This window comes from Macaca fascicularis, chromosome 3 (assembly GCF_037993035.2).
Source record: "Macaca fascicularis isolate 582-1 chromosome 3, T2T-MFA8v1.1".
NCBI lineage: Eukaryota > Metazoa > Chordata > Mammalia > Primates > Cercopithecidae > Macaca > Macaca fascicularis.
The window spans coordinates 125971493-125983840 of record NC_088377.1 but is presented as its reverse complement, the minus strand read 5'-3'; the positions used below and the strand labels follow the sequence as shown (position 1 = coordinate 125983840).

At 38.1% G+C, this 12348-nt stretch overlaps 1 protein-coding gene across 14 annotated transcripts in view; it reads right to left on the bottom strand.

Annotated features, from left to right (window-relative positions):
- Positions 1 to 3040: 3040 nt before the first annotated feature.
- The window catches only part of PON3 (paraoxonase 3), a 31768-nt gene continuing 22460 nt past the window's right edge, over positions 3041 to 12348 (bottom strand). For 9 of the 14 annotated variants that reach the window (XM_005550175.5, XM_074035490.1, XM_074035485.1 and 6 more), the window contains 5 exons: positions 11984 to 12110; positions 8485 to 8685; positions 7380 to 7461; positions 6982 to 7110; positions 3041 to 4771 (listed from right to left, as the gene is read on the bottom strand). In XM_005550175.5, the coding sequence (XP_005550232.2) occupies positions 4613 to 4771; positions 6982 to 7110; positions 7380 to 7461; positions 8485 to 8685; positions 11984 to 12110 (698 nt within the window). In that variant the 3' untranslated portion in view covers positions 3041 to 4612. The remainder of the gene's footprint in view (positions 4772 to 6981; positions 7111 to 7379; positions 7462 to 8484; positions 8686 to 11983; positions 12111 to 12348) is intronic. The other 5 variants (XM_074035488.1, XM_074035493.1, XM_074035484.1 and 2 more) reach the window with 1 other exon arrangement.

The following is a 12348-nucleotide window of genomic DNA, read 5'->3' as shown; positions in this document are numbered from 1 at the left end:
GTGATGATAAGCAGATGGATATCATCAACAATCTTGAATTTATTTCAGCAATATTAAACTAATCAGCAATATTAACTTTATTTCTTCTACTTTTTTCAGTCCTGAGACAATTTTCATTTTAGGTTTCTGGGAGTGGAAATATTGAACGGGTTTATATTTATTTCAACCTTAGATGAATATTGAGCCCTTTGGGGTCAGAGGGTTTTGGTTTTATAGGCATTGGTCCCTTATTAGACTCCTCACTTTAGGATGAATTGGGATTTGGCTTCTGTTCCCCTTGCCCTCTGAGACATTAATACCCAAAGCACAAGATCAATCAGTTAAGATGCCCTCAGGGCAAGAGCAAATTCATCTGGCTTACCTTTCTGGATTTCTGGTTTCCTTTAAATTATGATTTGCTGATTCCATATTATCTTGTGAGATATTTGATGCTTTCAAAAATATTTTATCTATTATCTCTTGTTGTTTATATTAGGCTGTTTTGTTCTGAATTATTTAGCCTGCTGTATTGCCAGAAATCAAAGATGTCCCTTTAAGATATAAAAAAGTTTATGTCATTTATTTTTAAAAGTTCTACTAGACTTTGAATTTATTGATTAATTTGGAGAGAATTTATATCCTTATAAGTTCACCTTATCCAGGAGCCTAGAATATGTATTCATATATCCAACATATTTTCTAGATCTTTTATTAGAGTTTGAACGTTTTCTCCATAGAGGTCTTGTGTACTCTTGGTTAACATATTTCTTTATTAAATGCTGTATAGCTTTTCTTGCTATTGTGAGTGCTATCTTCTCTTTGATTCAAATTCATAGTTTTCATTGCTATTAAATATTATTATTTAGCTTGTATCAGGCAACACTGTTGAGTATCCTAATGGTACATCTCTTGGTTCTATTGTTTTACTTTCAAGTAGGTGATTATGTAATCTACAAATAATAATAGTTCTATTTCTTCCCTTACAATTCTTACAGTCCTTATTTCTTTTTCTTTTGTTTTTTGAGACAGGGTCTCTCTCTGTTGCCCAGACTAGAGTGCAGTGGAGTGATCACAGCTCACTGTAGCCTTGACCTTCTGGGATCAATTGATCCTCCCACCTCAGTCTCCCAAGTGGCTGGGACTACAAGAATGTGCCACCATGCTGGTTAATTTTCTGTATTTTTAGTAGAGATGGGATTTTGCCATGTTGCCCAGACTGGTGTGGAACTCCTAGACTTAAGCAATCTGCCCTCTTTAGCTTCCCAAAGTGCTGGGATTACAAGTGTCAGCCACTGTGCAGAGCCTATTTCTTTTTCTTATCTTATAGCATTGGTCAGGACTTCCAATCCTATGTTAAACAACAGTCATGGTAAAATAGAGAATCTTTGTCTTATTTCCAAACCCAAAGGAAATACCCCAGCATTTTGTGAAGCATTAGTTCCTGCATTTGATCACTTTCCCCAAAAACTAGATAGAGTGGTTTCTGCTACCTGAAACTAAAACCTGTTTGATGCCAAAGGAATATAGAATGAGAATTTTTCTGTGATTATAGAATCAGCATCGAAGGGCTCAAAGATAAAAACAACAAAGCATGAAGTACCCCACATTCTAAAAATAGCTGAAAATACTTGAAGTCAAATATCACAACCAAAGCTTGTTTGTGGCTCCTGGAAGAGTTCACCTACCCCTAACCCTCACCCTTGTATTCCCAATTCATGTCTCTGATAATTAAGCAGAAAGACTGGGGAAGAGAAGAGAATTAATTATCAAAATACAGCATTTATTGTGAGGAGTGATTCTTCTCCTTCCCAAGCTAAATGAAGGAAGAGGCTCAACATAATCACATAAAGATTGGGAGTGCTTACACAAACGGAAAGTTGGTTGAGATAACTGTCTAGGCTGCAGGCCTGTTGGTAAACCTGTGCCTCCCTATGAAGGGGAGAAAAAACTTATTGAAGGGAGATAACAAGGCAAAGAGAGGATGATAGTGGGACAATCAGCAACCCTATCCTTTGGAAAGAATGGGTAAATTGCCTACTCCAGGAGGAATCCAAGCTTCAACCATCTTGCCAGGGCCTCTCCCAAAGAGAGGACACACTGAGTAAGGGGATCCCAGTAGCTGAAGGTTGAGAGTGACCTACTTGGAGCAAGAGCAGGGGTGAAATGTAAAAGAGATTATGCTGGATCTTCCACTGGCATTTCCAGGAGAGGGCCAACTTAATAACCCATTGGTCTTAGCCATAGAACAAGCAATAAAAGATAGTAATCACATGTCCATTAGCAAAAGACTTTAAGTCCTTTCCACTCTATCCTGTTCCAATTCTGATAAAGCTAAAACCATAAAGTGTATCAGAACTTATTATTTTCCAAAGCCTCATGTAATTGTATTTTTGAGTCCCCACACATTGTTTGGAAGCACAAATCAATATATAAAGCAATTCCAAGGCCCCCTCCTAATCCCGGGAGTCTAAAATCCAGGAGGGAGAGCTAAAGCATCATGGGAGACAGCTGGTCTTTGATGTTACCGTCTAAACTTCGGTCTCCATTTGAATCAAATGACTACTTATTTTCTTTTTCCAGACAGCGAAACCTTTTTAAGTCTATCAGTTCTTTCTCTTCTAACCCCCATTACCCTCTGTGCACATGGGAATTTGCTTCTGCGCCAAGTTCAAGTGCAGGTGTGATGCCATCCCCAGTAAATCACACTAGCATTTCTTCTCTGTTTTTTCATCAGGCTGAGCGCAGAGAATCCCTAGGGCTTTGTGACTTTCCCAGGCCCTCCCAGGGAAAGGACACATTAGTCCCTCAGCAATCAGATCACCCAAATTTCCTGAGGGGTTTTATCCCCCAGCCTTTCTAACTTGGCCTGAGGAGAAGGCAGAGCAGGATCAATTCTCAGGAATTCACCAGCATCTAAATTATCTTTGTCTTTTCCTATCTCTCTTTATTCTCCCCTAGTCTGGTAAACATTATCTAATATAGTAAATATGAGGGTTAGGGACTAAAACAAAGACTATTATATTCTTCAAAACTGATTCTACTTATTTTCTTAAATTATGTCTTTATTTTTTTTTCTGTGTTCTCTTGATAGCTAGGCTTTTGAAATTTAAAATCTGATAATTGACTATAGCATTCTGCTGAATGTTTATTCCTCTTTGAAGCAATGAAAACTATAAAGTCTTATAGTCAAAATCACAATGGGTTACAAGGGGAAAAAGGGAGAATTTTACCCTGCAAAACTTTTCAGCAAACTTACATATAACTGAGCAAGGTAAGGATGTAAACTGGTCTCCCCAAATCTCTATCCCCAAAAGAGAAAAAGCATCAACAAACCACTCCCGAATAAAAGTCACAAACAGGGAAGGGAGGTGCTTGGGTGCTCTTACTTTCATTAATGGTTTGTTTGCTAAAAGTTGTACTGGTTTTGGACCAAAAAAGGACACTTCTATTCATTCTCGTCAAACTAAGTTTAAGGTTGGTCTTTACAATAGTACATTAGGCCAGAACCATTCTACTCATTTCAGATTCCTTAGGGCCAAATTTACTGGAGATTGCTTAATAAGTGTTTATTGAATTAACCAGAAGAGCAGGCTAAAAGCAGTCAAAGACAACTGCCTTAAGGCTTCATCTAAGATTCAGAGCCCAGTAGGTTAGCAAAACAGTTGTCCCTCAATAGGATTGATTCCAGGAGGAGGAGGATTGATTCCAGGACTCTGATGGATACCAACATCCATGAATGCTCAAGTTCCTAATATAAAATGGCATAGTATTTGCATATGATCTATGTACATTCGCCTATGTAGGTAATATCTAGATAACTTATAATACCTAATATTGTGTAAATATGATGGAAATATGTGTTGTACTGTGTTGTTTAGGGATTAATTACCAAAAAAAGTTTGTACATGTTCAGTACAGATGCAACCATCCATTTTTTTTCCAAATATTTTTAATCTCTGGTTGGTCGAATCCACGGATGTAGAACTCACAGTTACAGAGGGCCAACTGTACTTTAGATACAAGCATCAATACAAATAACAGCCTATTACAGATAAGCCCCGTCTGCCCTAAGGTAGCCTCTGAGGCCCATCTGTCAGATTTCTCAGAACCCGATTTCCTATGTGTCAGTACCCGGGGAGAATGCAAGTTCTCATGATGCTAATTCTTGCTTTATCTGCAGACTGGAACACTTAATTAACAGTCTATGCCCAGCACAACTTGTGGGAGAGAACAGGGGTTGTAAATACGTGAACATTAGCTTTTCTCTTGGTCTGGACTGTAGGAGACCCAGAACATCAAAACTGTAGGAAGAAACTTGGACCCAGTTACCAAGGACCTCTAGGTGAGTTGGAGACCTCACTGGACATCGTCCACATGTTTTATTGTAGAAAGAATACTGGGGCTGCTAACAAAGAGCTGTAAAGTTTGGCTTCTTGTTGGACTGTCATTAACCTGACTTGCAATTTGATGGCTATCATGGAATCTCTGTCTGCTCCTTTACTTCTATCCATAAGAAAAGCCACACTCACTGGTTGTTGTTTGCTATTTACTTGCAGTTCCACTTATACAATTATCAGCTTACTTTTACCAAATATGTAGACTTTTTTTTTTTTTTTTTTTTACCATCTAGCGTCTAGAGCTCACAATACAGAGTTTTGTGAAATACAGTGCCTATGAGAATTTTCCCATGGTACACGGAAGCCACAGAGGTGCCCTGAAGCACAGAGCCATTGTTGGCATACACGGTGCTCACCCTGGGTTTCTCAGACAAAACATTCTGGATGCGAAGTACCTGTTAAGAAAAAATCACTTATTAGTATATTATGTGAGTAAACAGCTGTTTCATGATGTTGTCCTTCCCAAACATTCCAGGATGAATCTATTTTTCAGAAATCAGAAGCTAAAATCTGTATATCTTCAATAACTTGTTCTTCTTCTGATGAAAGTACTAATGTCATAAAGATATCTATGCACCAAAGTGAACTGGCTTTCTGACATTAGCCAAATTCCTCAGGGATGACTTACACAATATTTATAGTGCAGGCATCCCTTACAGAAGGAGGTAAGACCCAGTGGATGCTCTTATTTAGTTCTCAAGTGGATAGCGGTCATCCCTCTGTGGGAAGAATCTTACCTTTGACAGTATGGGGAGAGAAACAAGACAAAATAATGAAGAAACAACCAGTTATCCAGTCAACCCAACCTGATGGGATGGCAATCATCACAACTGGAGCCCCTTCACATCTGCAAAGTGGCTAGAAAGCATAAATAATGGATACTACTTTGGAATTCCATCTGACACATCACTGCCTAGTACTGTTATTGATCCCAGGATTAATACACTTAACTTTGCTAATCAGTATATATTTAAGCACTCAGGCTTCCAAATAGCCTGGATGAAGTTCACTCAAACAAAATACGATAGGAATTAAAGGAAAACAATTAGAAATTTATGAGGTATGAGTCTATATTGATATCTCTTATTAGAATTGAGTTTGTTCTTTTTTTTTTTTGTCTTAAGGGAGATCCTTCATCTCAGGTTTGTTACACAAAAATACTTAAGCTTTGATTTCATGTAGAAAACATGAGATTCAACCGAAAGTAAAGGGTGTCATAATTGTGACAAAAAAGTCTTATCTAAAATTTTAAAAATAATTCAACTTGAAAATAGAGATATGAAAAAGATCCTAAATAATTTTCCAATAATCCTATGTATCATATTTCATTTCCTTAAGGCAGACATTGTGGTTGAGCTTTTGAAGGAAAGTTTTGTCTATCACTCTTAGGGGTATATATCTGAGGCAAGGATTGCTTCCTAGTTTAAGGTAACAATTCTGGTTCTAGGCTTAGGCTGGACTTGTGTTTCTTTTTACATTTCTTGTGTTCTTTTTAAGAAGCTGTGACTAATACATTAATAAAAAAAGAAAAAATCATATTTTTAACTGAAAAACAGCAATATTGGAAGTAGAAATAACTGTATGTGCTAATTTACCCACTAGACCAATTACCGGGTTTGAATTTGAATTTCATTTTCCCAAATCCCCAAATATGGATTCACACATTTTAATTTTTTTCAAACTGTACTTTCTCAATGAGGCCTACCCTGATCTCTGACTTTAGTAGTAGGACTTGCCCATCCTCCTGAATATAGTAATCCTGATCCCCTTTACTCTGCTGAGCCTTTTTTCCCATAGAATTTGCCATCTTCAAAGTTACTATGTAATTTACTTATTTCTTATGCTTATTGTTCATTGTTTGTCCCCCTTTCTTCAGATCAGGGATCTCTGTATACTTTTTCTGATATATCCTAAGCATAAGAACAATGTGTGACACAACATAGGTACTCAATAAATTTTTGTGAATAAATTTCTGAGTATGTGTGCCTAGAATTTATAACTATATATAAATTCATTAAAGATTTTTAAATTGTTAACCTTAATGCCATAGAAAATGTACTATCTTATAATGTTGTTTTTAATGTAGAAAATTCAATGGATTATGCTATTGTTTTAGAAGAGATATTTTAAAATAACATAAATGATATCTTGAAAATAAGACAATTTTCAACACCATCATACAGGTTAGAACTTGCAGGCAAAAACTCATTTTATTTTGAGATGACAGTTATTTAAATCCTTTTATCTGAGCATCATGTTGAACTGTGTGAAAGAAGATGGTACCATATATAACTCTCTGTCTAACTGCAAGACCTGCTCAGAGACTATCTCCTGATTGGAAACATGATATGGCAATCTGGGTCAATATGAATAATTGAGCTTATGTTTTTCCATTATTCCCAATAGCAAGAGTTACTGAAGAGTTAATGGTGGTCTAAAAGAGTTAACGAACCTTATCTCCCTACCTGTCAAAAGCTTTAGTTTTCTCATATGTAGAATTTCTTTAGTTCTATAACACCACATACAACTGGCTTAAATTCTAGTCACCCCAACAAATTTGTTCTTGCAGCTTTGCCTGTGAGCTCAGAGAGGCATAGGAACTTACTTCTGATCCTGGAGGGTCCTCAGGGTTATAGATCAGCAGCTTCATAGGATTAGGATGGCATCCTGCCAAAATGTCTCCTGTGGCAGGATCGACAGTCAGGTTATCTACTAAGGTGCCCAACTGTATCACCTTACAACAAAGAGGGAGCAGTGAAGACATTGTCTCAACAATTCTCTGCTTTCTTCCCTATTCATCCCCACAACCCCTACAGCTCCTTCTGGCACCTAAAATGGGTATTTTTAGGGGGCTTTGCTTCTGTATTTTAGAAACGCATGCATAATCTCACTGGCATTGCTCTCAAACAGCCGTGTTTTCCTCATTCAAGGGGCACATTCCTGGGTCAAGTATGGGACTAAGGTAAGAAGTCAGATTGTGTGGGCCAGACAGGGTACTCTTACCTTCAGTTGAGTTAAATCCCAGTTATCATGTTTTTCCATTATGTGAATGTTCTTAGCTGCTACATCAGCTACATAGACATACCTTTGAAGTAAATGACATTTACATTTAAGCAAGTGGTAATGAGAGACAACACTCACTTTTATTTTGGAGAAGAGGTATAAAAATTCACACTCCTTCAAAGTACAACTGCAATCCTTTTCTAAACCACAGTTAAATAAGATAATGGAGTAGTATTTTTAATATTCTTGAAGTGCTTTAAACAGGCTTTGAATATGAGTTATGACCATAATGAAACTGGTGTTTCTACATTACATATATAGGCTCAATCTTATTACTTCAAAGTCACAACTTTTTCCTTAAATTGAATGAAAGTAAGTGAATCTCCTATAAGGCCAAAAGTATATATACTTCTAAAAACTAGTGCTTGAAAAGAAGTATCAAATGACCATAAAATTCAATCACAATATTTGAAAAGAGGAAGGACACTGAAAGGTGTTTTCTACAGGGATCATCTCTGTTCATTATCTCAAATACACATGTTAATATTCAAGGTACTTCTCTTTATTTTAAAAAACCTTCAATTTTTAAACACTTTTAAAAAGTGTTTTCTCATAAAATTTCATGCTGTTTAAAATAGTGTTTTCTCATTGAATAGTCTGCTGTTGTAAGTCAGTAAGTCTGAAACTTCTACAATCCCTATGCCCAATCTAAGGTAGCCTTCCCTCTCTCCTAAGAGCTTTTGTGTAACTGAACTTAGCATAAGTGGTCAAATACTTTCTAGTCTCATAAGGGGCAGAAGTATTGCTCATTTATCTTCCTTTTTAGTGGGTTAGGAAAGTGTGTTTCAAGAGTTATGTAAAAATTTGGAATGAGGTCCTTTTATGCTTAAGTCCACGTCCCTCCTTTAACTAGGAAGAACCTGAAGTCCAAGGAAACAAATGGATTGCTTAGGATCACAGATTTAGTGCAAATCCTGGCCACAACTGATCCCTCCACACATATATTCACTATGTAAGCCTAAGTAAGGAAGTAACTACCTCGTAAGGAAAGGAGTCCACCAAAAAGTCAAGGGCAAAGGATAGAAAAATACATACAAGAGCTTACTTCTGGTCTGCTGAGACTGCGATCCCATTGGCACTACAAAATCCTTTGGCCACCACTTTAACCTCTCTTGGGCTGTAGAAAAGAACATAAGTCCAGCGAAGATCCAAGATCATCTCAAATAATGACAGGAAGGGGTTGGTAAAATAGTGGTCTCTGGTGGCATAGAACTGTTCTGGTCCAAGTACCACAATGTCATTCACACTAAAGTGAAAGAGAGGTGGAAAAAGAGACCCATAAGTTATTTAAATATCCTTTATCCTTGTCAAAATCACTCATCTCTACATAGACCAATATGTTCATCAATTTGAAAAAGGATACATGAACTAGTATGGATTAAGGAATTCCATAGAAAGTCATGATTCTGCATTGCCCTCATGGGTTTTCTTTAGCCATTTATTATTTTCTCACTCTTCCCTTTCACAGAAGTCAGTGAAAAGAAATAAATTCACAAATAAATCTCAAACTCCAAAATCTGTTGACTTGTACATGTTGATCATGGTTATCTGTGACAGTTGTAGTGCAGTTCACTGATAGCTATGGTTATCCTCCTTCAGGAATTACACTTCCCCATCCCCTTGCAGTTAGGCACAGCCATGTGACTTGCTTTGGCCAGTGAAATGAAATGAAATGAAATGAAATGAGGTGAGTGGCTTGTAGATGGAAGATTTTAAGAACCAGTGCTTGCTTCACCATGTTTCCCCCATGTTCCCACAGTAATGATAGAGACTGTGGTCCTCCTAGGGCCCTGAATGAGGATAATATGAAACTGAGTTCCTAAATAACCTACACTGGATACATAGCATGTATGAGCAAACAAAACAAACCTTGGCAGTTTTGAGCCATCAGGATGTTAGGGTTTTGCTGTCCTGTTATCAGAGCATAACCCAGTTCATCTTGACCTTTATATTTTCTCTGAGTAGATGGAATTATGAGTGATATTCTTTCTTACGTTCTTCAATATCATTGACATTTTAAAATGGAGCAAGTCTTGTTCTTACAATCAGTAAGAACAATAAAGTCATTTTTATTTTTGAAAGGAAAAAAGTGACTTGAAAAAATAATGCTTAAACATTTTTAGATTAAATTTTAGGGAGGAAAATTTGGGTGAATCAGGAAATACTTTGAGGTTTTGATATATAATGACTTTCCCGAAGTCACCGGGCTACTCACCTTTCGCATCTCAGCTTAAGCATTCCTTACTCCAAAAAGTATTGCCTGACACCATAAATTAGGTTAAAGTGCCTCATAATTTGTTTCTGTAGCTCTCTGTTCTGCCCCCTTGTAAGTGCTTATCAATGCCTGTGCCAGTGTACGTACCCTCAGGCTCCTCTTTAGATCCTCATAGCCTCACCTGCCTTGTTCCAGCTGCTATTATTTCAACCAGTTCTGCACAGGTCTGACATACTTCCCACAGGGGCAGCCTAGCAGTGTCTCAGCTCATGTCTGCTGTGGCCCTCTTGCCTCCCACTTCCAGACTTCATGTTGACATCGAGTCATAGGATACCACAAAACTAGACTTGCATGTGCACAACAACCAAGAATGTGGGAGAATGAAGGCCTCTTGAGGCAAACCTTTGACTAACAGGAGATGGGGCCAGTGGATAAACCCTTCTCCCTTTTTCTCCTCGACCAGATTGTCCTGAGATGCAGCTTGCGTTGATTACTAGAGGATAAGCCCATGATTTCAAGCAGTCAGTTGCACTTAGCAGTGGTTGGCTTAATGACGCCTTTGCTGTACCTCCCTCACTGTGTGTTTCCTAGGGCTGGCACAGCAAAGAACCACAAACTCAGTGGCTTAAACACCAGAAATGTATTGCCTCACAGTTTTGGAGGCTAGAAATCCAAAACCACATTGTTGGTAGGGCCATGTTATCTCTGAAGGTTCTAGGGAAGGATCCTTCCTTGCCTCTTCCAGCAAGACATTCCAGTAGTCCCAGGCATTCCTTGGCTTGTAGATACATCACTCCAATGTCAGTATCCATCTTCACATTACATTCTCCCTGTATATCTGCCTGTCTTCTTGCAAGGACACCAGTTCTACTGTATTAAGGGTACTCTATTTCAGCATGATTTTATCTTTACTAATTACATCTGCAATGACTCCATTTCCAAATAGTGTCACCTTCTGAGGAAGTGGTGGCTGGGATTTTAACATATTTTTTGGCGGGGGAGCAGAGCAGGGAGGGCAGGGGGACACAAAATTCAACCCATAACATTCTCCCTTCCTTGCCTCACACTGGTTTCTTAAGTCTGCTTCCTGGGATTGTACTCCCTAATGAAGTGGCCACATATCAGGTGTGCCCTCAGGCTGCACTTTCTGGGAGACTGTTCCTGTGAGATCCTATGCTAATGCAGTTGATCCTCACAATCCACCAGTTATGTAAGTCAGGCAAATGAGAACCCCCATTTTGCTCAATAAATTGAGGCACCAATTAAGTGACTTGACACAGTTTCCCAGCAACCCTGTGGAAGTCCTGTTCTCCACTATGGCCTCAGAACCCAGCACAGTGCATTAGGAGCAGAGTTCAATAACTTCAACCACTCTTACTTCTACCCTCTGCATTTGTTTCCCTCATATTCTATGGGGAGAAATTAACACATGATGTTGAGAAAGAGAGCAAAGGAGAGAAGATGAACTTTCTTTTCTTTTCCTATTCTTCCATCCCATGAAATAGTTTACTGTTTTGGAGTCAGTTTTTTTAGTGTTAAGCCCATTTGATAAAAGATGAATTCTTTATTGTTTGCTACAGCCTTTAAACAGGCAGCCTGTCCACTGAAAAGCCTGTTATTTTAATGAATGCAGGAAGAAAGATGTTCATTGCAACTGAGAGCTCAGCTTTGAATTCAGATGGATATAGGTTTACATCCTGTTTCTGCCACTTACAAACTGTGTAACTTGGGCAAGTTACCTAACCCAAACCTTCTCTAAGTCTTAGTTTACCCATGCCTATTATTAAAGGCTTTGTGAGAATTAAGTTAAATTAAGTATTCTAGCATAGTGCCTGGCACATAGTTGATGCTTAACAAATGTATTTTTTATAAGTGCCCACGGGCTTTTAAAAAATTCTACTTTAAAGCTGTAATTAAACAAAGAAGTGGCTCCTCTGGAGGTTGGTTATAACACCCGGTGGGCGAGGCTCACGGAACACAGCCTACCAGGACAACCAAAAAAGGGTGTAGGTGTTTAAACAGAGACCGATAGTAGGTATTGAGTTGCTGTGGTAAAGGGGATGGAATTAGAGCTGCGAATCTAATTGAGCACCTTTATAGGATTAAAATGCTTTCAAAATGCTGGAAAATAAAGGCATATTCAATACCTAACAGGCAATTTCTAGTGAGGTGCTGGGAAGAGTCACCATGGGAATCATTAGAAAGCTTTAGAAAAAAATCTAAAACAACTTCAAAACAAAAGTTTAAGAAAGCCTGCTGAACCAAAGAAAACAAAGCACACAGCAGAGGTGCAAAAAAAATAGAACTGCATAACACTTTCATTCCATACCTTTTGAGAAGTTCGTGTTTTATAGTTTTCAGGTATACCAGAGAAAGTTGTTGTTCCTCAAATTTAAATATCTCCACGGTGGACTTCATGTGGGGATGATTCACAACATAAAGATACACTGTATGGTCTACATGGAAAAAAGGCATAATTTCCAAGTAAGTTACCTCTATCACAACTAATATTAGACTTGTTTTAAAACTTGGTCACTTCCAAAAGTTTTCTTCATACATCTTGCATTTGACTCTCACAGTCTATCTGATAGGTAAGTCAGACAAATACCAGAATCCAGATTTAATTGAGGAAATTGAAGCTCAGGAGGCGAATGACCCATCAGCAATGTCATCACCACAAAGTGGCAGAGCCAA